Source organism: Pundamilia nyererei, unplaced genomic scaffold, assembly GCF_000239375.1.
Source record: "Pundamilia nyererei isolate P.nyererei 1_Seehausen unplaced genomic scaffold, PunNye1.0 scaffold00004, whole genome shotgun sequence".
In the NCBI taxonomy this organism is placed as follows: Eukaryota; Metazoa; Chordata; class Actinopteri; order Cichliformes; family Cichlidae; genus Pundamilia; species Pundamilia nyererei.
Genome location: NW_005187405.1, coordinates 6,455,551 through 6,481,429, shown reverse-complemented (window position 1 = coordinate 6,481,429; position 25,879 = coordinate 6,455,551). Strand labels below are relative to the sequence as shown.

General features: G+C 43.7%; 1 protein-coding gene across 5 annotated transcripts in view; it reads left to right on the top strand.

Annotated features, from left to right (window-relative positions):
* Nucleotides 1–22,628, top strand: part of LOC102197416 (zinc finger protein 521) — an 88,816-nt gene extending 66,188 nt beyond the window's left edge. For all 5 annotated transcript variants that reach the window (XM_013912541.1, XM_013912539.1, XM_013912523.1 and 2 more), the window contains 3 exons: nt 4,677–4,808; nt 10,628–10,743; nt 21,064–22,628. In XM_013912541.1, the coding sequence (XP_013767995.1) occupies nt 4,677–4,808; nt 10,628–10,743; nt 21,064–21,093 (278 nt within the window). In that variant the 3' untranslated portion in view covers nt 21,094–22,628. The remainder of the gene's footprint in view (nt 1–4,676; nt 4,809–10,627; nt 10,744–21,063) is intronic.
* Nucleotides 22,629–25,879: the final 3,251 nt, after the last annotated feature.

Genomic DNA, 25,879 nt, shown 5'->3' with positions numbered 1-25,879 from the left:
CCCCAGAATCCTTTGCTCTCGCTGTGCGAGGGCGTCACCACTACTGACATGTCACAGCCAACAATCTCACTTCACCTCTCATTCTCCCTCTGGAGGTTGGAAAGCAGCATCAGCCGTGCTCCAGCGTTGGGACCCTGACATGGGGGCTCAGCTTATCTTTTTTTTTTTACTTCTTTCTTGCAGACACAGGCTATATCTTTTCCATGCAGGTCTTACTACAGTACCAACACCTTTCATTTTGTATTGTAGTAAGTTCTCCAGTATCTCGATTCCATTAGCTAGCTCAAACACATTACCATCACTGTTTGTGTAATGCATTAGGTCTTTGATGGAGTGTGTGGAGGGGTTGGGGGGATTTTACAATGCCTGAGTAAAATCTTATACTTGAATCTCAAACATTTTGCACTTGATTGACTCTGTCCTTCTAAAACTGTGGAGGCAGGAGATAGATATTAGTGCTGTTCCCCCTGGGCAGTTCTCCAATCAGCTTCAGTCCAGGGGGAGTCCATCCCTTTGCGTTCCCACCTACAACCTCCCTACCCCCACATGCTGCATTCACCAGGCCCTAATGGGTGTAGCAATACTTCTGAAATGAGTTTATTCCTTATGAGCAGTGCCTCCACCTCAAGAGAGCGCACCACACAGAGGTGGAGTCAATTTGTATTCACCCATAATTCCCTGGGCCTTAATCACTCTGATTTTCCTCCCATTATCTGTTAATGGATAGTTCCCGCGGAGAGAAGAGAGAAGTAAACCCACCTACTGTTTACAGGCCTGAAGCTGTCTACTCTGCTACCATCCACAATCCCATGGTGGGTTGTATATACAGCAGTGAGTCCGCTGAAAACCGAATCTTCTTGGATTATTAACATATAACTCCAATATGTGGCTGAATAGCAGGAGACAGATGGTGGAATAGAAACCAAACTCTTGCTAAAGGTGAAATTCCTCATAAACAAGATTGTTCTGAAAATAAATGTAAAAAAAAGGCATTTCTGTTTTTATGGCTAGGTTTGGCAGCTTAGAAACTCAGCACTGACCTGTTAGTTATAAATTGACACCCCCCCCCCCCCCCCCCCCACACACACACACACACACACACACACACACACACACACCCATCACCCTGTGATTACTATGGTTGTTGTGCCTGTATCTTGTTTAAAACAACCACTAAATATTCCCAATTTGTTCCCCCAGTTGTTTGCTCATTACTTTCAGCGCAGAAGTGCCTTGATTGATGCCGTTAATATCATCTGCTTTGGCGACACGAGAAACACGGGCCCCTGTGAGCCTGAGCTTCAGAGAACTGTTCATTATGCCCCAGAGAAGAGTGCAGATCTAAGTATCAGATTTTTCTTGTCCGAAGTCAAACGCTGAAAGTGGTCCTGAATTCCCTTCGCATTCTCACTGCTCCTCGGCAGAATTGTTTAAAGGGAGAAAGGGGCAGTGGTGGTGAGGGAAGCGGTGGCGTTGGAACGGAATAAGCTGAGGGAGAGTTTTTAATTAAGCAATGCCCTGCGATATACTTAATTACACATTATTGTCAGAAAGTTAGAGCGCCTTTAGTTACATCGGTTTCAGTCACTGTCAGCTGACGGCTGTGCGTTTGTACTCTTAAGCACAATAAAACATCTATCAGAATCGCAGGCGCTTTTACCGCTGCCTTACAAAATTCAATATGCTGCAGCTGTGTCGCTGTTACATAAAGAGTTCACTAAACTATGCAAGCGAGACCTGCAAGCCCCAGCGTCCCAAACAACCTTCAACGGCACATGAACTTCAGCCTGGATACAAAAAAAAGGGAAAAAAGTAAACAGCGCAGAGAAATAAAGACCATTCTTTTTGAGAGTAGTTTTTTCCTCTCCCCCTCTCCTGTCCTCCACATGGGAGAGATATTAGGCGTTTGTGTTTTAAGGAGCTGTGAAATACATAAACCATGAGCCACAGGAACGCAAGGCCCTGTGGATATGCAGATGGGCTTACTTTGCTGGTGTCAGGGATGCTTAGAGGGAGCAGACACAGGAGCAGTTCTCATCTAAAGGATTTTCTTAGGAGTGCGGAGGGACAGGGTGGTGGCAGTGGAGAACACCCGGGAGACTCTGAAACAGAGAGTGGGAGGAGGGAAAGGGAGAGAGATGAGGATAGAGAGAGAGGGCTGACAGTCCCCTGTGGCCCTGTAACTATATCCAGAGTCTGCTCGGTGGATAGAGAGGGGTGGGGGCTCACGCAGGGCCATGCTGATTGGGCAGCCCAAGAGAAGGGCTGGGGGAGCAACAGGAAGTGACCTCAGCCCAATGAGGCAGCTATAGGGGCGAGCAAGCCGACTTCCTCCCTTGGCTCTCACTAAGAAACAAGCTGCCAGCCTGATTCAACCCCTGTTACACTGCTGAATACAAACCCAGCCCTAAACAGGCTACATTAGAGGCGCTAACGGAGCAGAATTTGCTTGTGATAGGCCCTCACTTAAACCTCGTTTTCCCTCTCAGTCACATATCCTCAACAGTAAAATATATTATATATCAACAGTGGCGTCATCTTAATGTTGACAAATCATGTGGAAATTAATACTTTGACTCCACAAGTATAAGTAGCTTTGTGGCCAAAAGCCTTGTGAGCATTGTGGCCACATAAAGTGCCAGCAGAGAAATCATTCTACGGCATGGATTTGCTAACAGTAAGAAAAAAACAAAATTGCTGCTGTATTCTTTAATTTGGGAACATTCTGTTTCATTTATATCTGTCATTTTCACCTGACGCACCTGCTCACAGACACAGTCACACACATGCACACATGCAAGGTCAGTCAGGCAGGTGCAGAGTTATATGCATAATGAAGCAGGCCAGGTCTCCAAAGGGACCGCATTGTGCACTAGGGTCAAATGAGGGCTGCACATATGGCAGAAGAACAGATCTGTGCACGCTGCAGCAAGGTTGACCTTAGTGTACACCGTCACACAGATAAGCAAACTGAATGGTGATCAAAGAGGACAGTGATCCTCTTGCACGGCTGCGTGGATGCGCTCGTGGCAAACACCCCCTCCCCTTCCCCTCTTTCGCTGATGCCTGCTGCTACACTCAGATGCACATGTAGGCTACAGAGTATCTCATCTGTCAAATGCATGATTGCAGAACACAGCATCAACTCTTTCCCTTTCAAACTACCATGAGCTGCTTTGATCAGCTTTTACCTTTTGTGAGACAGACATACAGGAATGTTGTCTGTGAGCTTGTGCTGATGCACAACTAATTTGGGTTTTTTTAGGTTTCAGACATCATATTAAAGGATACGCATGATGAAAGAAGATTAAGAAGAAGAAAAATGGAAAAAATGTGTTATAGTAAAAACTGCAGTGTACTGCAAAGAGCCTGACACTGTAGGAGATGTTTTCATTCCTTTTTTTTCCAGAATATTGGGGTTATTGGGTCACAGTTGTCTCTATTTGTCAGTATCAGTCGATGAGTGCAAACACTGCGATACTACCTATTTTTATGTCTAGTTTCAGCTTTAAGAAATTCAAAAAAACGTTTTAGGGCTAAGGCTTTTTTTTCATTCTCTAATATTTTAGAAATAATTGCCCAGTATAGCTTAAAATGTGGTGGCCAAGGTGACCATATTCTTGGAAAGCTTTGCTTTTCAGATTACTTGTTTGCCAAATTTGCCTAAAGCATGTTCAACTAACCCTCTACCTGGACCCACCAGGAATCAAGCTCTGCACAGCTGTTTAGGTGGATTATGTATACATGCTTCTGGCACCCAGGGTCTATGCGGTGAGCACTGGGCTGCAGAGACCTGGGGATAAACCATGGCTGAGTCCCAGAGGTATGCACCCCCGCCCCTTTGCCGTACAGTAGCAAGAGTTTGATCGAGCACTAGTCTGGCAGAGTGCATAGGCCTTTTATTGACACACTGGAGATGGGCAGTTCTCTAAAAGTCTGAGTCAGCAGATTGTTGTGCTGCAAAGAAATGTGCAGGTCTACCACGATGACATTTATTTAAGCTATCATTGGCTGTGGTTGAGGTAGTCAAATGTTGATATAGACATTTGGGTATTTTTAAAGCAAAGAAGATAATCTGTCGTGCAAGTGAGCGTGCTGTAAAGGAGAGTTGGGTTTATACGAGTTGATGAGAGCCGAGATCAGGGACATATAAGTAAGGTTTGAGAAGCATTTTTTCAGTTATTTGGGGGGGATTTTGTCCTTGAAAAACTGATAATGACCCTCTGCACCGTTTGACATGCACTGTTTGACTATTGTTGATTTATTTTGATTTGCAGTCTGCGAAGCACATATGACTCTTTCCTCCTCCATTTAGACTTTGCAGATTTATTTTTATGTAAGTTGATGAAAAGAAAAGGGAAAAAAAGATGACACTCGCCATGTTCAAAGTGCAAGCCCTCGTCTGAGCTATTAGGACCCCAGCTGGTCATCCAATTTATGCCTGATGGGAGCAGATCACACGATATTTTTTTTTTCCTGTTTGAGTCATGAAAATCACAGACACAAGAGTGTTCCTATAAATTTGTTAAATTTAAATTTCATGTTAAAAGGGAAGAGGGAAAAAAGGACCAGGACAAAGTGAGATCTCTGCAACTCCTCAGCCATTCATGCTCTGCTTCTTCCGCCTCTTATGGTTTTCTGCGTATTTTCTTTTTTTTGTTGTTTCTTCTCTACAGAGGAAGGATTGAACCATGAATGCAAGCTCTGCAGTCAGTCATTCGACTCACCAGCGAAGCTTCAATGCCACCTGATTGAGCACAGCTTTGAGGGCATGGGTGGAACCTTCAAGTGCCCGGTCTGCTTTACAGGTGCGTATTGTGCATGTGTTTGTGTGCATGCAAGCGTGTGTGTATCGTGCAGTATCAGCCCAGTGAACACATGGAAAGATTATAAATTAAAAGTTTTTTTTCTGTTAACTTTTCTAACACAGTTACATTTTCAACAAAGCTTCTTTGCATGTTTTTTCTTTTTCGCTTTGAAGGCAAATGGGTTCTAAATGAGTTGGGAAAGGTCGATCAAGCAGGCCAGCTAAAGCTAAGAGCAGTTTGCTGCATGTGGATTTTTATTTAGTCAAATTGCCTCCAAATCAAGGCCAAAGAAGTGTCATGAGGTGAGAGGGGGAGAAAGAAAAAGAGCAGGGGGGAAGGCAGTGTGAGCTGAGGGGAGATGGGGGATTGAGGAGTGGGGAAAGAAAAGGAGATGTGCTAATTGTGGATGGCAGTGGTGCTGATAGCTGTAATGATCTCATCTGTCTCTGTGCGTGGAGGTGGAAGGACCGGACTCCTCCTGAGAGGATAGCGCCCTCCTTCAGTGTCAACAGGGTTAACTATCTCTATAATGAAATCTGCAAAGTCGTTAACTTCAGCTCTTCACTCTTTCTCCCATCTCAGCTCTTTACTCTTCCTAACACTTTTTTGGTCCTCAGCTCATTTCCCCCTCTTGTGCTTCCTGTAACCCCCCATCCACCCATTGCACAAAAACTAATTTGTCTCTCCTTCACTTGTTACATCAATTAACATCATTAGTTCACATTTTGTGCGTTGCTCAAAGTTGTTTTCACATCTTTTTTTTTAACTCCAGATCCCCCTCACATCGCCGCTCCTTCTTCCTTTTCCTTCTTTCTCTCCACTCCCCTCCCTCTAGTCTGCTCCACTTTTCTCATTGCTGTTTTGGCCTTATCTCTCTTTTAGGAGAGGCCTATTGATATTTCCCCACCCCAAACTCCCCCCTCCTCCTCCTCCTACCCCTCACAGGGGTCTGGGCATTTAATATACAGAGCATGCCTCCTTCATCTGAGCCTTCATTTTCCACCGCCGGCTTTGACAGACAGGTCCCCCCTCTCCCTCTGCGTCCATATCGATCACGGCGCATGAGAGAGAGGGATGCTGGGAGGGAGAGGGGAGGAGGGAGAGACAGAGTACACCCTCAGGACAGCGGTCGCAGTGCAGACAGACAGATGGGCGAAGGCCTATGGTAGCGGGGAAGGAAGGCTGTGGAGAGTATGGGATGAACTGAAAGGCCTCCCTCTGTTGGGGATGCAGGGGACAGGCAGACTGAAGTCAGAGCACTTGGAGAAAAAGGAGCAGTTGAGAGATTGGCTAAACAGCTGAATGTATCTCTTCAAGCTGAGCTTGACATAAAGTAAAGAAAAAACACTTGTTTAACACCCTAACATAACTCTACTTACAGTATATTGTCAGATAATATGCACTAAGTTCGTTTTTTTATGTGCTTCATTTCATGGACTTTTTTGGATTTTTTATCACTACACAGAGTAGTAGAAAAAGTTAATTACAACTTTTCATCAATAGAACATACATATTAAGTTAAGATACCAGTAAATTTAAGCAGCAAAAAACAAAATAATGTTTTCTATATATTTCTTTGTGTTTTACTGACACTTAATGGAAACCATAGAAGCCATTTAACTTTTGCACTTTAGTACTTTTGTTGCATTGTTGAGACAGTAATGATGTAAAAAAAAATAGTTTTCTACTAAAAAGTACCACGCAAAAGTACTTTAAAGTAAATAAAAAGTAGTTCAGTGTTATCAGAAAAATGTAGTACAAAAAATTGCAAAAAGGTAAAAAAACAAACAAAAAAAACAGCTATTATGTACATTTATGAATGAGTTCTTATACATATGTTGCAACATACTTGTCCAAAGTAGAGCTAATTTTAACTCTTAGTTTAAGGTAGTGCATTAACATATAACAAGATTATCCGGTGATTCATACATAAAGTTGTAATATACAGATATCAAGTGACAATGGTAAATGAAACGGTTATATTCACATCAAACACTTTAAAACAATACTTAAGTGTATTACCAAATAGACTGAAGTACTTTTTACTTCTGGTCATTAAAACTGTTTTGTTTTCAGAGAACGCTTTCTAAAAGCAACCATTTTTGTTTGCACCATTTTAAATCCATATTTGCATATTAAAAGGATTCCCATTTTAGGTATAATGATTGGAACATGAACATGAAAGCAAAACTTTGATCAAACTAGGTGGTGGAGGTAGTAGTTGCTGGGTTATTGAGTCCGCTTGATTAACAAGGTTACTCTTTGTTTAAAAGATCATCCCCCCGTGATGCCCATGTTTTAGTTTGATCTACCCCCATGCGACCTGAAAAACACAACGGGAGGTAGAGAATGAATGTCATTCTTTGACACACCTGATTACTCTCAATCCACACCAATGGGAATGGCGAGAGGACAAAAAAAAACAAAACCTAGCACAAAACAGACCGGAGCAGAAGTATGGAGCGGGGGGAAAGTAAGTTGTCGATGGTGGATGAGGAGAGACAAAATAGAGGAGAAAAGGAGACAAACTTAGAGGAAACTGAGAAGGTTGCAACTGGCAAGTTTGGATGTGAGATGAAAGGAGGGAAGTGGAGGAGGAAAAGAGAACTGTGTAGGGGAGGGAGGGTAAATGGAGAGAGGTCCATAAGCCCCTGGATGATGAGAGAGAGGCTGACTCTCCCAGGACAGATTTGACAGGTTTCAGAAGTGGGGGAGCCTGCAGCTAGAAGTGTCTGCCTGCACCCTTAGGAGCAGTAGCGAGGGCTGGTGTGGAAATTGTGATTGGGAATATGTGCTTAAGACAAACAAAACAGAAGAAAGTGTGCCTGATGAAAGTCCTGTGTATGTGTGTGCGCGCGTGTGTGTCTGTACGTGTGTGTATACGTATACACTTTTCTTTTACTTATGTCACAGCGTGAAGTAGAAACTTAAAAAACTAGAGGAGGCGCTGCTTTAGAATCCACACGAGTCTGACAACTACAGTAGTTTAATTAGTTTTTTTTGTGTTTAGTTGCTGCGCATGTTTGCGCTGGTGCTTGATGTTAGAATTATGACATCTTACCACCAAAAACAAATAAAACACACGGGCTTAGCCTTTTCCCGAAATTTCGCCGTTATCGGCTCCATATCAACTCGCGCGGCCGACTTATTTGTGTTGCCTCGAAACTCTCGTATCGGCCTCTGCATTGTGAACCCTTGGATTAAGCAGGAACCAGTACGTGTAAGCTAGATGAATAAATAAATGAAAAAGGAAAAAGAGGGGGTGAAGGATAAACTTATTTTTCCTCTCTGCACAAACAGCTCAGTATTGGTGCAGTGCAGCCTGCAGAGAGCACCACCCTGCCAAAATAAAGATGAGCTGGGGCCTGTAGTAAAGGAGACGTCTGCCATGGGCGGCCCCTGAGATCTAATCAGAGGGCTTAATATCCCCCACAGCGAGGAGACCTTGGCCCCTCAGCCCCCTCAGCCCTGACACCCCTGACGCCCAACCCGGCTCAGCGCTCTGTTCAGCTCTGCTCCGACTCCACAGCCAACAAACTCCACAAAGTTCTCTCTTTCCCTCTCTCGCTCCCTCCCTCTCTCGCTCCCTCCCTCTCTCTCTCCCTCGCTCATACTCAGCAGGGAGAGACACAATGGGCAGCCACTGATCCTGTTTGGATGTGGTTTTGGATTATTTCTTCCTTGTTTTTCTATGTCCTCATTTTAACCCTCTAGAAAGACATGCCTGTGTTCCTCCTCTAAATGGGCAATGCAATGGCATATTTTATATCTGACTCATGCTGCCAAATGCCAATGCAATGTCCCCCCATTGCCCATTTCAGCTTATCCCTTTATTACACGTTGCATGCTAATTTGAAAAACAACGACGAAGACAAAGGACTCCAAATTTGAACCCTGCTGTTAATTAAATGTTTACCACAGTAAATATTAGTGATTGCTGATTCTTGCAATCATCTTTAGTAAACATAAATACAGCCCGAGCCTTTAAAAATGTCAAAAACAAACATATATAAATTAGCAGAAAAGTATTTATTGGACTTACACTGGCATTAAAACATTTCAGGCCCCCGGTGCTTTAAATCAACTGTCACTTCCCACTTGTGTGTAAGTGACTGCCAAGCTATAAATTGATAAATGTGCTGCTGATTAAATGTAACTCTTACTGGAAGTGGACCAGAGATGCATGTAAATAGCAAGAAACAGCTAACTTGACATCTCAGTTGTGTTTGGCCCTATTGTACAGTATTTGAAGGCCCCCCAAGTCTCAAATCCATTTTTATTTTTGCTGTATTGACTTTTTCCTCCTCTAGCCAAAGACATAATGAAGGCTTCCTGCAGCTGCTGTGACCTGTTTCTGTACAGTATATGCAGACAAAACACAGCTAAAGAAATAGGCTATTGTTTATCAGCACATTATTTTTCCTTTCCAAGCTGTGTATTCCCCACAAAGAAAATTGTCATCGTTTTTGGAGCATAAAAGAGGCACAAATGTGCATGATAGCCAAGGCCTTAACCTTGAGCGGTAATATTTTGTAACCCGACTATAAAAGCAGCCGTGTAGCCGCAGTTATGTTTATCCTCATATCGCCGCAGCCATTAGTTTCAGAAATGGACCATGGAGTTGTTTGTCAATTAGAGGAGGTTTGTTCATTTCTGGTTTAACATGCTGCCGTGTTCCAGAGACAGCTGTCACCCAGGCATTAGCATTCGTAAGGCATCATAGCACTGCGTCTGCTTTGGATCTAAACTTTTATTTCCCAGGTCAGGCGTGTGGCATTCGATGCGTCTCAAGTCTATATGACTCAGTAATTAATAACCCGGCTCTCACGTGAGCTCAAACTGGGACACGCTGAAGTTGCGGAGCCTCGCCAAGGGGGTTGCAGCAACCTCCCCAAAGCAATCGCCAGCAGACACTTCACCTTTTGTGGCTTTGCTCCCCCACCCCTCTTTCTCCTTGTGGCTCTCAGTGCATGCATTAGAAGAAAAGTTATTTCGAGCTGTAAGAAATTCAAATGAAGCCCCCACATGCTAACTTTTCCAGAGCATCCAGACCTTTGAGATTAGGCAGCCATCCTTAAAGCACAAGGGTCTGGGATAACAAACGGCATGTTTGAAGTGCTCCTTAGAGAATCCAGACACACACACACGTGCCAGACACATACACTCAAGACGCACACAGTTGCGTCCCCCTTGGCGTCTCAGCGTGGACTGTGGCTTAATTAAAGCACAAATGTACGGTATATGTTTTAAGTACCAGCAAGTTGTGCGTTTCCATGATGCTGAATGCAGTCTGCATGAATAAATAGTGCAACACCATGAATATTTATATTGTCAATATAATTAGCGATGTAGACTAATGGAGGCCATGTTTTGCACTTGAAGCCATGCCAGTTTTTGCGGTTGTTTATTTTCCGGCTTGTTGTCCCCACAGTAGCGCTAAATAAAGACCGTTGTTATTCTCAAAACATTATGCATCCTCTAGCTGTGGCGCCATGCGTATGACCACTGCAGTTTTACTTTTAACACCTAAATTGTTCTCTGTTGTTTTTGGGGGGCTCATAGCGCATGCATTTGTTTGTGATTAACTTATTTTTCTTGCCATTTGACATAGTCTGCTTTTGATTTTTATTCGGGCTAAAGCACTCAGGACGTTGCCTTGATGGAAGCGACATCTTTCTTTAATTTAGCCCCATCAATAAGAAGAAGAAGCAGAAAAAAAACAAGTCTTAATCTTGCAGCGTGTAAAATGTATGCTAATATTTATCAATTTCTTCTCTACCCTTTGACCCCCCCCCCTACCTTCTCCTGTATGTGAGCAGTGTTTGTCCAGGCCAATAAGCTCCAGCAGCACATCTTCTCTGCCCACGGACAGGAGGATAAGATCTATGACTGCTCACAGTGCCCGCAGAAGTTCTTCTTCCAGACAGAGTTACAGGTGAGCCTTGGGCCGGGGGGAGCTGAAGGGGCCTCTAGCAGAAACTGTGACTGCTAATCACACATGACAGCTTAACAAACACTAAACACCGCTCACAGCACTCTGGTTATCCCCCTCCATCCCGGCTGGGATGAGAGACTCAGAAGGAATTATTTCAGTCCGTTTCCAAAACTCATTTGTGATGTGCAGATATGATTTGATTTGCTTATTAGACCAGCAGAGCACTAAAATATCTGGAATTAGAGGATTAGTGGAATGTTCGTTTTTGAAGAGGTAATTACATACGGTGCAGAGGCAAAAACACAGTTGAGTCAATATGCCTGCATCTCCCCTTCTAATCACAGAGGAGGCCTCGTGGCTAAATATGAGCTTTGTCCTCTGGGAGACCGTATCTGCCCTTCAACAAAGTTAGTAGTTGGACTTATGAACTCGCAATGTTAGAGAGATAATCCATTTTCTAGCAATCTTTTTCCATGGTCCTTGGAGAACCTGAAAAAATGAAACAAACCTTATTATATTATTTCACTGTGGAGGTGCTTTCAAGCAGCTCTGTTTTGTTTGGGGGATTCTTTATCATACACATGGCACACTTCTCATATCCACATTTTTTTCTCTTACCTTTTTGAAACGAAATCATTAAAATATGAGTGGTCTTAAAAGAACACCGTGTTCAGCGTAATCACTTAAAGTATTTTAATTCACCTTAAAGTGCTAAGAGAAGCCAGTAGCCCCTGACCATATCCTCTATGTGCATCTATTTGAAACTTGGATTAGCTGCGCCATGTATTAGCCGGGTAGCTGGTGGAAATATCCAGGGCTCGGCTGGCAATTGATCGGCAATGATTTTCATATTGAGATTCAGGTTGTAAACGCAGAGGTGTGTGTCTGCCAGGAGGAAGGTGAATGCGATCATTATCTGCTGGTCATTTGAGCATACAAACATGAATAAAACAAGGCCTGATCTACTGACATGCAACTCCACTGCAGAGAAGATTATTTAACAAGGCTCGCACTCCACCAAACTGCCAATGTGGAAGCCTTTCATTCACTTCAAGCTCTGCTATTTATCACATTTTCATCTCTCATTGGTACAAATGTTCTCTATATAGCGAGGGTTGTAGCAGGTACCTGTAAACAATCTCAAATAACCTGGGGATGTTTTCCTACTTTTTTTTTTTTTTTTTTTTTAAGTCTGACATTTTTTGGAATGAAGTGATCTCCACCTCCCGGAGGTGATGTTTCATGCATGATTATATTGTTTTACTCTGTGTGAAGAGACAAGAGCAGAACATGAAAGACCTATGGCACTCTCTTGTGAAACAGAGGGTTATGAAAGGAGAGCAGGAACGAGCTTGGGGGATAAGACGATCATTATGCTCAACATGTGCCATGCTCTCAACGCAGTCCCATGTCTCTGCATGCTCACAGTCTCAAACATATACGGAGCACATATAGATACAAATACAAATATGTGCACTGCTTTCTTTTTTTGTATACATGCCACGGCCAGCTCGTATCTTCAAGCTATTTTTTTCACATTTTTATATTAGCATGCTAAAAATTGATTCAGTAAATGTTGGAATTGCTGCATCGCCCAGTTAAAACCTTACAAAGAGTGCAGGTTGGAGGCTTGTTTTTTAGTTGCTGTTTGTTTGCGGTTGCCATTTCCCATGCATCACACTTCAAAATGTCTCACTGACACAGGGCAGTCGTTTGTCAGTCTGTCAGAAGTGGAGCTGTCTTCCAGCAGCGAGAGCTCTCTCTCTTCGCCGGGTCTTGAGTTTGGAGTTTCTCCCTATTTCTCCCTGACACTCTGGCCCACTCACCGGCTGCCTGGGCTCCTCATCTCTCACAGTAGTCGGAGGGGTCAAAGGGCCGGTGCAAGCTGGGAGAAGGAGCGGCGAGAGGGAGAGCTGCCACGGCAGGTAAAGGGAAGCAGGAAAGATATTTTATTAATTTGCTGCTGAGATCCTGAAACAGACCAAAGGCTGTGACAGGTATCCAGCGCACCACTCCACATCATCCCCCCACCACCTCCCCCTGTGAACTCTACCCTGCAAGGGGCTAGCCAATTTTCGCCAGCCTGTCGAGATGGATGATGGGAGAGCATCCGTCTAATCAGCCCTCCTAGGACCCCCCGCCCAGCCACCCCCCTCAGACCGGCCAGATTGACTGACTCCTGGGCCTGTGTGCCCCAGAATCCATATTCCAATGGAGAATAATCTCTGTTTCTCTTCTTCACCTTCCCTCCATTTCTCAATTTCTCTCACAAAAATAAGCTGTGAGACGCATAGACCATCCTTCCCTTCGAAGATCTCCGGAGGACTCCCCTCTACCATCACAAACTCACACAGCCTGCACCCTGCGCATCCCTTTCCCTCAAATATGGAGCAGTCTAGATATTTCATGAAGTGCTGATAGGGAGGGCAAGGAGGCTGGCTGTGCTCTGCTCTCTCTGACCCTCAACTTCTGCCCACCCCTTGAGCAACAAACAGACATAGCTTCACTTCAGAATACACTCCCACCAAAATAAAATCCACTGTCTTCCCGTTGCTAGCGTCCCCGTTTGAGACAAAAAAAAATGTCCCTGGGTTCTAATAAAGGCCATATTGCAATGTGAAACTTGATAATGAACTTCCTTTCCCCTTCATGTTGCCGTCGGATACAGTAGCTTTTCACATTGCAGAAAGAACAGAGCCACTGACAATGCTGCTAGGCTGGATTAATTAGCCAGATTCATTAACTGATGGATGCGCAGTATTAGCCACAGCTTAAATCTGACATTTCTCCGAGTGCAGTTCGTTTGTGAAGAAACGGACAAGTTCAGCTCTCGTACCACAGTATACTGGAGGGCTGCAATCATAGGATTCTCTCCCAATGATCTCAATTTCTCCATAGACAAGACAATGAGGCTGAAGTTACACAACAGTCAAGATGACATTTTCTGCGTGAGACTCCCTTGTTCCTTTTAAGCTGGGGTTGTCTCTGCTCCTTCCATCCTCCAGTTTCATTATCATTCCTTGGAAGTGACATGAGATTTTAAGTCATGTGTTAAGTCGCGCCGTGATCGACGGAGGAGTGGAAGGACTGAGATGCTGCATGACTTCTCCCTCTCTCCTCAGACGCCCGCAGGACACATACCTTAATTGGAGTGTCTTTTAAAAGGATTCCTTCAAAGACAATTCAAAGCTCCCTGGCCTTAATGAGTGCTGAAAGTGACAAGAGCACATCTGCATCATGTTCTACTTCCCCACACAAATGAGATTCTCCTCTCCCCGTGTGATACCCATTATTGCCAAGCTGTGTCCAATTCTGCTGTTTTAATTAAGCATATTTATAGGCTTTGCGGTCACCAGGTCATTGTAAACAGCTATGTATGTCATAACATGTGTCCAGGATAGAAAATAGGGAGAAAAAGGGGACTGATGGACACCGAGTGAGAAGAAGGGGGTAGCTGTATTAGATGGAAATAATTGTTGCCAAAGAAATCAGCGCAGTGTATGCTTTGCGCATTACAATGCAGCAAATGTCTGGAGTTGATTCTCTGAGTGATGGATCTTTAAAAAAAAAAAAGCAAAAACAATATTTTTGGGTTTTATTTCCCTCCTTCCTTTTCATGAAGCATTCTTCAGTCTGAAGCACAGAGACCCAATTCCCCAGAAGTTATTCTTTCTTTCTTTTTTTTTTGCCTCATGAATTTTAAAATATGCCCCGAAAAAATGCCCTAACTGCCCCGAGTCCCAAACGTGCGGCAAAAAAAAGAAGCAAAGCTTCATGTGTTTGTCCCTAAGTGGTGCTCAAACACCAAATTTTCTCTGAATATCTTGATCTGCCAAGTGTGACAGCTCTTCACGCTTTTGGAAGTTGCATATATATTTATATATATTTCCTTTCATATGACAACTTGTTTTCTTCTTCATCACCCCAGGTGCTCCGCATCCTGTCACCATTTCAAAAAAAGTTGCACTACAAAATAAAAGAACAAGGAATTAGGAAGAAAGTAACGGTGGCTTTTGTGAGGTGCCATCATTAATATTTTAGCGTATTTGTAATTACACTGTACACACACGGCTCTGCACTGTAAACGGGGACATAAACTCTCTTAGACGACTCGTGATGAATCACTGGTGTTCTAGTTTTGTAGGTGGATCAGAATTAGACAGCATGACAGACCTAATGATCCTAGGAGGATATTCTTTTTCTTGGTGCAAGAGTATGTTTGTGTGTATACATCTGCGTGCGTGCTGTATGTATTTGTCTTTGTCTCCATCTCTCCCAGGGTCTGATATGTGCATGCAAACACAATGTCTGGAGGGAGACATGACAAAAACTCCCAGAAGCCTTTGAGCCACTCTTTTTTTTTTCCTTTTTCCTCTGTTGCACCACTGGGGAAAGTTAAATCCAAACAAAAGAGGAGACGCTTGGTGTACTGTGCTAGAATCCATCACCGGATCTCTCCCTCAAACATGTCTCCTTTACTTTTCTTAGTTGACTTTTTCCAGCAACTTTGATAAAATACCATTTCAAGCGCTTCCCAGGAAACTCACTACAGGTTTAATTTACTCTCCGTGGTGATCTGATTTTTCAAGTGTCTGTTATGCTGTTGATGTTAACAAAATGCAACAGAGGCCAAAATAAACAGCATTAGAACAATTATTCCCCCCTCGAATTTCATATTCGCACATCATAACAGCCAAGTAATTTGACTCTTCAGCTCTGGAAAAGCAGGCTGAATGGCACCAATTGTGGGTCAATTAAAAGTTTATTTTGCGATCCGCTCCTCTATTTTGGCGAGGAAAACAGGTGAGCGCAGCTCGACTGTCGCCTTCGTGTGAAAGCGTGGAAGTGCAAGAGAAAATATAGTCCTCAAATAAATTGCTGCATTTGTGAAGTGGCATATCTACTGCAGCGGCGCTGGAGAGGTGGGGGGGGGGGGGGGGGGGGTGCTCTGTAGTATCCCTAGTCAAAGTCTGTCCCTGACTGAAGTGGTTAAATGTGAAAGTAATTGTGTTTTGTTTCTGGGACTGACATGTGGAACCCCATGGACCCCATCTCCCTCCTAGTGACAGGCAGAGATCCTCCCCCCTCGCTCTGTCTAATTAGAGGATGTAGCCCAGGGCTCATGTCCCAGGAAGACCCATCCCCCTCCCAAGATGGCTCCCCTAAGAAAGCCCTTAATTGGGTTCTTTAGTCATAGTCTTCATTTTGGCTGGAAAGGCATCTGTGTGTTGCTATCACCTCAGAATACAGTTTGTATCGCTCTCTTGTGTTTTTTTTTTTCGTTCTCTCTTTTTCTGCCTCTTGCTGGCCCTCTTTCTATTGCTTTTCCTCTCTCCCCTCTCCCCGTCTCCCACTCTCTCCTCACTTAATGAGGCCCCATAATAACACAGCAGTTGTGCAGTTGTTTTGCTACCTCAGTCAAACAGCGGGATCACTGCATAGTGTGTTTCTAGTACCATTCACTTGTCTACTTAGACAGGGTAATGAGTATCATTTGGAGCTACAAAGCACCAGCTCGCAAAAAAGGGTGGTCAGTCATCTCCAGTTACACCTTAGAAGTATTTGGTTGGGGTAGTTAGACATCTAATCAAAGCTTTTTTTGAACATTATGGATTTATTATATATTTTTACAACTGTTCGGTGTGGAAATGACGTGGAAGACGCTGAAATCCATTGCTGTTGTCAACTCCACCCTAGCGTTTTGCTGTTACTGTATGACTATGACTCCCCGAGCACCTCACTTCAAACAAGGCAGTCTGTTACCAAGGAGACCAGGCCGGTTGTGGCATAACAGTGTTTGGGGTCAACCCTCCCTACGGCCTGATAAGTGATGACTGTGGAGAATGCCAACTGCTGTATTATTTATTTATTTGATTGTGTTCTTCATTGGCTAAACTAGCCAGCAGTAAGCCTGGCCTCAGGTCAAAGCAGGAAGGGATTACTCCCTCAGTGGACTGGTCAACAGCAGAGAATGCACAAAGGGAGGACTGAGTCAATACTGGGCCGAGTTCAGCACACCATTAAAGATCAAGAAGGAATGCAACGCTCCTGTCTATCCCCACAGTAGTTTTGAACAGCGAGAAAACATTTTACGTGGCAGCAAAGCATGAATTGCAACCGCAAAAATCGGCCAAGAAACAGAGCGGCCATTACTGATCGAAGGCCGCTGTACATCTTTCGGTCGTTACGCAAACATAAATGAGCCTAAATAACCAAGTGATTAAATTCCTTCAAGTCAGTCTACAATGTGGAGGCTGCAGAAACGAATGCAGGTTCTTTGTTTTAGTATCGTTCGGTGACATTCTCTCTTATGCCTTAATTAAATTCCTGAGTGATGACTACGGGTATGCGTAGGTCTCAGTGGTTTTGTGCGCCGTCCCCGTGCTCCAGATGCGGCTATGCAGACTTACTGCATGCCAGGCATGTGATGTAAAGGCAGAGGCTTTCATTCGGAGCTTCGGGAGGGCGGCGTTTATAGTTTTGATTAGCTTTTTAAATATTTCATCATAGATAAATAAAAAAAGGAACTTGGGCTGCAGGTGTTACATGGATGTGCTGAACTCTTGAAATAAACAGTTTCTTTAATCTGATCTTTAATCTCCACTGTAAGTAAGTTTGATTTATGGATTGCTGTCACACCAGCATCTCCAATCATGTAAAGAAATGTTCTAACTCCAAGACTCTAACTCTATTTTATTTCTTTTTGTTAGAGCTTCCTTTACTAAAAATCAAAAGTGAGTAACATTATCATACTGTTTTCTAGCTGCATTTCTTCCTACCTTTGTATGGATTACTAATATAGTAATTATGCTGCTAGTGTAAATGTGACTTTATCATAAACTTCTTACGATTGTAGCTTATAGCAGCAGTTAAGCCATTTAATTACAGGTCAGTTACATTTTCAACACTTGTTTTTTGAGGGTGGCATAATGCGACAGATTCTGGTCTATTCACTAGTCAACGCTGCACAATGCTTTATTTGTTTAAGGAGCCTTAAATAGGCCATAGCTTATAAAGTCATTATTGTTCGCTCAGCTCTCTAACCACTCAATAAAGCCCGGGTTTAATGTTACATGCCGGATAACACCAGGTAGAAGAGCAGATACAATGTACTTAACATGTGCTCAGCAGGTATTAACATTATGCTAATCAAACATTGTTAGCTTTGTGATTAAGCTTTACATCCTCTCTCTGTGATGTTGGGCAATCTGAAGATTGTCTTTAATACGGCAAGATCAGATGAAAGGGAGAACGTGTCTGCTAGTCCACTGGCCTTCCTCTGCAGAGCTGATGTAAGAGATGCACCTCTGTTGCCTCACTGGAGACCGGGTGCTATCGATGGAGACCAGAGCAATGGGGAACGACATAAAGAATGATTAGTTAATAAATCAGCTCCCTAGTCTGCTTGCTCTTTCCCGGTCTCCGCTCTTCCCCAATCGTTCCCCATATTTTCCCCTCGCTCTCTCCTTCTTTGCAGCCGCGTTAAATTCCTAAGACATGTTGCACCTGTTTGCATGGGTACACAAGACCCCTGCCGGGTGTTCTCCCTTCTCTTCCACTACCCCTGAGGGCGTTGCAGTAGGGTGATGTAATAAGATGAAAGTGGTGGTTTAACGGTGGCGGGGAGTCGGTGAGAGAACGGGAGAGGAGGAAGAGGCTCGCTCCGAGCCAGTGCAGCCAGTGTTCATAAGGGAGAAGCGGGTGCGCATTATTGATCAGTGCAAAATTTAATTTAGTGGAGAATTGACTGCTATGGTTTACCTGAACACTGCTGGTAACTGGGCCCTGCAGCAGGCCTGTGTGGCCAGCAGGTGGTTGAAAGGATCGAGGAGGAGATTAAGGGTTGGATATAAGGGAAGGAAATGGATGATAAGGGGAATGGCAGAGTTTCAGGGGGAATAGGATGGCATTGAAGGAGGGAGTTAAGATGAGAGCTAAAAGGCTTAATGGAGGGCATCTAATCCTAAATTGCAGTGATTCTAGTGTGACACCATTAGTGACATCCTCCTTCCTAGGGCAGTGGACATTTTGGTCATTTTGATGTGAATAATGTGATTTTCTATGTAACGTGACATTTGTTGAAGCGCACCGTGGGTATTTTACTTATCCAACACTTGCGCCGAGGCACTCGAAGAACTTGACAAGGATGAAGACGGGAAAGTGAATTTTCACTCTCCCTCCCTTTTACCACCTTCCGCACTTGTACACAGAACAGTTTATAGCTACTCTGCAGAGTTCAGTATCCACAGAGATAAAGGTATCAGTTTCATTTTCTTTTAATGTTTTTTTTATTCCTCCCTCCCTCTTTTCCTCTATTTCCCTTTAGTCTGCATGGCTGCCACAGCCACTGAAGTCGTTTAACACCGTCCTTGAGAAAGCCCTCAGTGAGAAAACTCCTGGCATGTTTAAGGAAAAGGTAGAATGCAGTGTGTGTCAGACAGAGCTGGGACATGCAGAGGGGGGAGCCATTCCCCAGAGGGGTTATTTTCCCCTCTAATAGCTGTTACGAGCCCTACATTATATCCAAGGAGCTACATTCCTTTGGGGTCCACAGACACACACACACACACACACACACCTAGACGCACTGGCACACTCACACAAAGGCATGCACACTCAGTTGAGCACAAATTTTCTCTCTGTGTTTCTCTCTCTTTCACATACACACACACACACACACACACACTCAGTTCTAGCCGCTTTGCTCTCCCCGTGTCAATATCCTGCCATTTGAAGTCACGTACTGCAGGGGCTTCTGGGAGTCGCTGAGGAGCCAGGCTGACGGGTAATGGGCCGCATTCATTAATAAGGTTGCCGTGCTCCTGTCCCTCCTCAGCAACGCCAAGGATGTCTTCACCGGGGGGTAGGGGGTTGGTGGAGTGGGAGGAGGGGGAGGAGGTGAGGTGAGGAGAAAGAGAGAGAGAGAGAGAGCATCCCATGGGGAGTCTCCTCCCAGACTCACTTAAAGGAGCTTTATTTCAGCAAGAGAGGAAAGATGGAAGCAGAGGAGCTGTCCGGAGCCGCCTCTCTTTAAAAAAGGGAGCGCAGGGCCCAGGTGAGCTACACTAACCCGTACAGGGGTCACAATCCTGTTCCCCGTCAAACAGCTTATTACCCCACCTGTCGGGAAGTAATCGTCCTAGCTGAAAGGAAAGCTGTCGAGGCGTTTAAATGCTTTATATGGAGGCAGCCGAAAGGGTAAAGAGGGAAGGAATGAATGCAAGGGGGCTAATAGTTGCTCCCTACTGCTGCCCGAGGGATTCTGCACCACTGAAGGTGACTGCTTTGGTAAACCTTCAGACTGAGGTTGCGCTACTCATTTTCGGTTGTATTTGAAAGGCTAGTTAAGCAGTAAAAGTAGTGTAATTTCACATACTTTGATTACTCATTTCCATGCCTATGTGTAGGGTAAAATGTATGTGTGTACCGAGTGTGCGGCGGATGTGTGTATTTGTGCATGCATGCGTAGTGATGTCTCTGTGACAGGTGTGTCTAGTCCATGCCAGTTTAGAGAGTCCAAGGCTGTGTTTTAAACAGAGCACAGCAAGTGGGGCATGTAGTTTGCATTAAAGGGATTAGCAGTCACTTCAAAAGATGACCTGGATTCAGCCCACCAGGGACACCAGTTACACACCCCCTGGTCCACACTCCCTTTAAAGAACCTGGCACAGCTGCCCCACTACAACCACTCTCGACGGTCTGTGTGTGTGCTTGCATAATTTTGGAAGATACAGCACAACAGTGCGATATTGTCAGCTTGTTATCCTGTCATAGTGAATTGTGCACAGTTAGAGACTTACAGAAGTGTGGAGGATCAAATCTTCTGAGGCCTTATCTGCGTGTGAAGTATTCCTTTTTTGGGGGTACATTTACAGCATGCTTAATGCACGTAGTCAGCGGACAGACAGAACTCCAAGGATGATATTCCATCGGGTCTGTCAGTGTGTTGTTATGGATTCGCTTTTGATTGGACAGGCAGGGTGGGATGTTATCGGTCAGTGGTCTTATGTGTCTGAGATTTAACTGTGGTATGGGCCCAAAGCTGACTACTATTGATCTACAGACCGATTTGACTTCCTTGCAAGTTAATTAGAGGGGAATGACGATGATATTCAAACATTGAGACGACCACACGGCAGTGCTCATGTCTGGATCATCGAATTTAAACTGAACTGTAAGCTTTGAGAACATCTACAGCCATATAAGGAGGTTTTGTTATGTCTTTTTAATGAAGGGGAAGGATTTTTTTTTTTTTGGATTTCTGTTTTTGCGGTGTATGCCATCATAATGTTTTCCCTCTTTCTTTTTGTGTCCTTGCAGAACCACACGTTGACTCAGCACAGCAGCTAACATGGCAAAGCTCAGCGCCGTGGCCGAGAACAAGGATCACATGACGCACAGAATTATGCCCGACTGCCAATTACCGTCAGTGCAGTTTCCCACTGACTGTCTTGCACTGAAATTTTCAGTTACACCACAAGAAACGATGCCAGAGCAAGAAAAAAGAAAAGCAAAGCAAAGAAAATAAAAGAAGGAGGGGGGGAGAACAAAAAAGAAACCTCTCAGTAGGCCTACTTTACTAACCATTATTTCAGAAATAAAGAAAAAGCCAACTTGTTTGTACATAGACTTCTTCATGTGTTGCTTAACTACAGCTATATTGCAATCTTATACAGTATTTGCCGATGTACAGTTCAAAATGTTTGTCCAAAAAAAAAAAGAGAGACAGAGAAGAGGGAGGGAGGGAGGGAAAGAAAAAAAAGATTCATTACATTGTCAGTCAGACCAGATGGGACTGAAGGAGAAACAGGGTGCCACTGAGAGCATAGGAAACTGTAGGAACTGGTGAGTGTTGTCAGGAAGACTCTTTTCATCAGTGCCACTCCTACTGCGCAGTACGTCACTCTGTATCCTGACATGGTCAATCATTATTGGGTGAAAAAAAAAAGCTCGATTCACCAGCGTAGGCTGAAACCTTGTCTGTGTGTTCGTCCTAATATGGCTGCCAGAGGACCAGCTGTGAACTGTGGTGCGGCTAATCTCCACTGCCTGCGCTGGAGTTCAGACGAGAGGTGAAAAGGAAAAAAAATAAATTAAAAAATCATCCCAGAGAACAGAAAAAACAGGACAGAGGACAAGATGCTGATATATGCAAACGCAGTGACACAGATTTGGAAAAGGCTAGCTCCTTCTGTTGGCTCATGAACAGAGGCGTGAAACTCCCATGTGGCTCTCAGAGCGTGGGGAAATCTCCAGCCCACTGATTCAACCTGTACATTTCTGTTATTAATGTTTACTGCTCGTTCAAGCCTGGAGATTACTGGAATAATTTTTTTTTTGTTTATGTTTTGTTATCTCTACTTGTTCTCTTTTTTTTTCACAATGGGGGAAGTAAATCCAGTTGAATTTGGGATCATGAACGCTGAACACAATTTCGGTCTGTCACGGGATTTACCGTGGTTGCAAAACTCCATCCCTGGCTCTCCTGGAGAGTGCCCAAGTACTTTTTCTTGTTGTTGTGTTTTTATTTTGTTTTTTTCTTTAACTTTTTTAAATTTTTTTGCAGTGTCCCATTGCTCTCTGCTCAAGCTGGAAGCCACTGTGGCATCATACACAACTTTAATCCATTCTGTTATGTAAATGTTTTGCATTCATTGAACCTGAGATGCACTTTTGTATGAAACTTTAATGTTTTGACATTTTGATCGAGAATCGTTCGTACGCAGTTTACAGGAAATCACCATCTCCTGCGGCAAAAAGACAGTTATCTCCGATGTTATTAAAATGTATTGTACAAATATGGAGTTCTGTATTTGGCAGACCTCATTTTTTTGTGTTGCACATGTGATGGAAATATTAAAAACTGTATGAGGAAATGGACTCCATGTCCCTCCATCTTAACAGTCTGTATGTTAATGTGTTGGTGTGTGCGTGTGAGTGTGTGTGTGCGTGTGTGTGTGTGTGTGTGTGAGTGAGCGAGAACACAATTAACCCATCAGACGAGACCTATGACAGCATAAACAGGATCATCATCAGATGCTTACACCGCTTTTTTTTTTTCATTGTATCAAATTGCATCCTATTTTTTCTCCCTCCCTCGTGGCTCACACTAACGAACATCTGAGCATCTTAAGGGAGGTCTGTGTTATTAATGACTCCATTACCCATCACCCTGTGCGGTCCCATTCTACACACCCTTGCGCTGGGTCTATTTAGGGAGCCTCCAGCACTCCGGGGGACAGAGGAAAAGATTCTTCTGCCTTTGCCGAATGGGACAAAACCCGCGCAACAACATCTGTCTGTCTCAGTAGATGATTCATCAGCGGTGACACACGAGCAGCATAACATTTGTTGAAGCTTTCAGTTTTGTTTTGAAAAGGCTCAGCGCTGCAGCTCAAAGCACTTTAACTGTGGTGAGTAACAAGACTGAAAAGTGATGGTTCATTTGAAATAAACAGTGGATCCGGCTTTCGAGTTGTACTGTATCTAAAAACACTGCATGCTTAGCTGTGTTATAAGAACAATAGGAGGGAAAAAACACGCTTATATGTTATTTTGATCCATTAAGACCAGAATATATAAAAAAGCAAGGATGCGATCCCTTGGATTGGGATTTAAGCTAATTTGTGCCATGATCACAATCACAAGATCTGAGAATTTTATCAAACATCTGTATAATTCAGCTTTTCCTAAACATGCACAACATGAAATGCACATTAGGTTTTACAACATTAACATATTGGGGATTGTGGACAGGGCCTCACACAATGACTGACTTTCACAATGAAGATGCAACCCCTCATCCTAATCGAAAGTGGTACATCCCAGCATTAACTGTCATACCAAATGCAAGCTGGGCATCCATTAAACAACTTTGCTAGCATCTCCCTGTGCCAGGCACTTTTAATAAGCTTCAAGGGCATTTGAACAGGTCCAAAACTTTGCTTTGCCAGAGATGGACTGGCCCACATCATCCATTACATTAAATTGGGTGGCGGCCTCCAGCTCATATTTATGATTTAATTAAATTCACTTGTGAGGCGTATCAGAACCACTGCGGCCTCCCTTTTAACGCCAGCCTAAGCAGCAAAACGTACACACACGCGCGCAGCTACACACGTTGTGTTTTTGACACTCGCCCAAGTGTGTGAGACTTTGTGGGCGCTTTGGCAGGGGGGTTCTCATGGGTTCATTTAAAGCAATATAATTACACAGCCCCCAAGTATTCTTCCATCAGAAAGCAGCAGAATGGATGACTTGTTCAGAGATAACTTAGCCTGGCTGATCCTCTGCGGTGTCGTCGTACCGAACATAACCTCAATGCAAGTGTCACTCAATGCTGCTCAGAGCCTGGCCGGTCCTTAGTGGAACTGGGCAATCGGGCCAGATGTTAGGGAGTCGCTGAAATGGCATTGTTCTTGTCCGGGATGTGTAAAATGGGATTTCTTTTTTTGGCGCTGTTGTTTTTGATTTTGATTTTTGTTTTGTTTTCCTGTTCTATTCGACAGCCACACACCCTTAGTCCTCTGGAGTAAAAGTGTCAGCCTGTGTAAGGACTATATTAAAGAATTAAGAGAGCTTACTGAGGCTGTGCAATGTGCTGCACTCCAGGAAGCTCAAAATGTGTCATTTCTCCCCCTGTATGGACAAACCCACACAAATCTAAGTATGCATTCAGTGCTCGTCCCTTGTGTTCCAGTGTCCTTGCTATTGCTCTTCTTTGGTGCAAAATTTAGTTTGGTGAAAACTCCACATTGTTAGGCTGCACATTCCTCCCACTGAAGGAGACCTCAGAGACCTCTTATGGCATTCAATATGTGCGCCCAAGCGTGAGATCCAGATCCATTTGGCCGGGAGATCCGCTGGGAGTGTCTGAGGTAACCCAATCTCTCACACCGGCACTTCACATCCAGAGAGCCATCTTTTCGCTTCAGAACTGTGTCAGCAAAATGGACGCCTCAACCTCAGCGTGTAGCTCTGCCAGGGTGTTTTTGGACAGAGCGCCACGGCCTCTGTTATTGTTTGAGCATTTCCTGTGTAAGCTTGTGAACACCCTGTTTCTATTTATTTGAAATGCCACGAAAGTAATGAGAAAAGGAAAATAAACAACAGAAATGATATGTTGTCTTCCTCAGAGTGAAGTTACTTTAAAGACTTTTCTTCAGCAAATGTTTGAATGGAAAAAGAGTTTCATTGGGCATAATTAAGGACCACAATTGAAATTTCCAAGCTATTTTTCCTGTCCTGGGTCACAGGACAGGAAAAAGTGGGACGCAAAGTTTGTCACGCAGGAAATGCATGTATAGATAAACAAATACACTCACACTCTTTCCTCCTCTGTAGCCCCTTCTAATGATCCCCCTGCTTCCTGTACAGGGAGAAGTGAAGGTGAGTATCCCCCTCCAGTCATCTCCTTTTGCCTCACCAAGACAGACACCTGAAATAGACAAGGTACTAGATGGGCTAGGATTTTCAAAAATGTATTAAACGCCAAGCAATAAAAAATAGACCAGGCGGGGTCAGATTTACTGCAACTCTCCAGGCTCTAAAGCCAGTGTGGCTGGTGTGATGATATGAGGACAAGAGAAGAGTCGAACAAAAGGAGGGGAAAGGGAAAGAAACTATCAATAATGCAGGGTACACTGTATACAGCTGACAGTAAAAATGGAAAAGACACTGCCTAACAGAGAGGAGGGATGAGTGCATTGTATGTAAGTGCCAGAACACATCATTGGTCAAATTATTCAGTTTGGGTTTTTTTTCTTTGTTTGTTTTTTGCAACTAGTTCGAATGGTCTACTTTTATGGAATAGTGTGCAGCAATGTCAGCACAAATATCTGCACTTCTTAACATGTTTTTAACATTTTTAATGAGCAGGACTATTTGCAGTTTGGGTTTATTTAATGAACACATGGCGCAAATAGTGGTGTGTGTGTGTGTGTGTGTGCATAAAGTAAATGTGCAGAAGGAGAATGTAGAGCAATATGAATTTATTGTTTTTAAAAAGGATCATCTTTATTTTTTGCTTTATCTTTGTTGAATTTTAGCTAAACACATTGCTTCATATCTTCTACTCATTTTGCTCTCGTTTGCTTGTTTGTAAGAATAATGGCTTCAATCCTCCAGTGTTCCACAC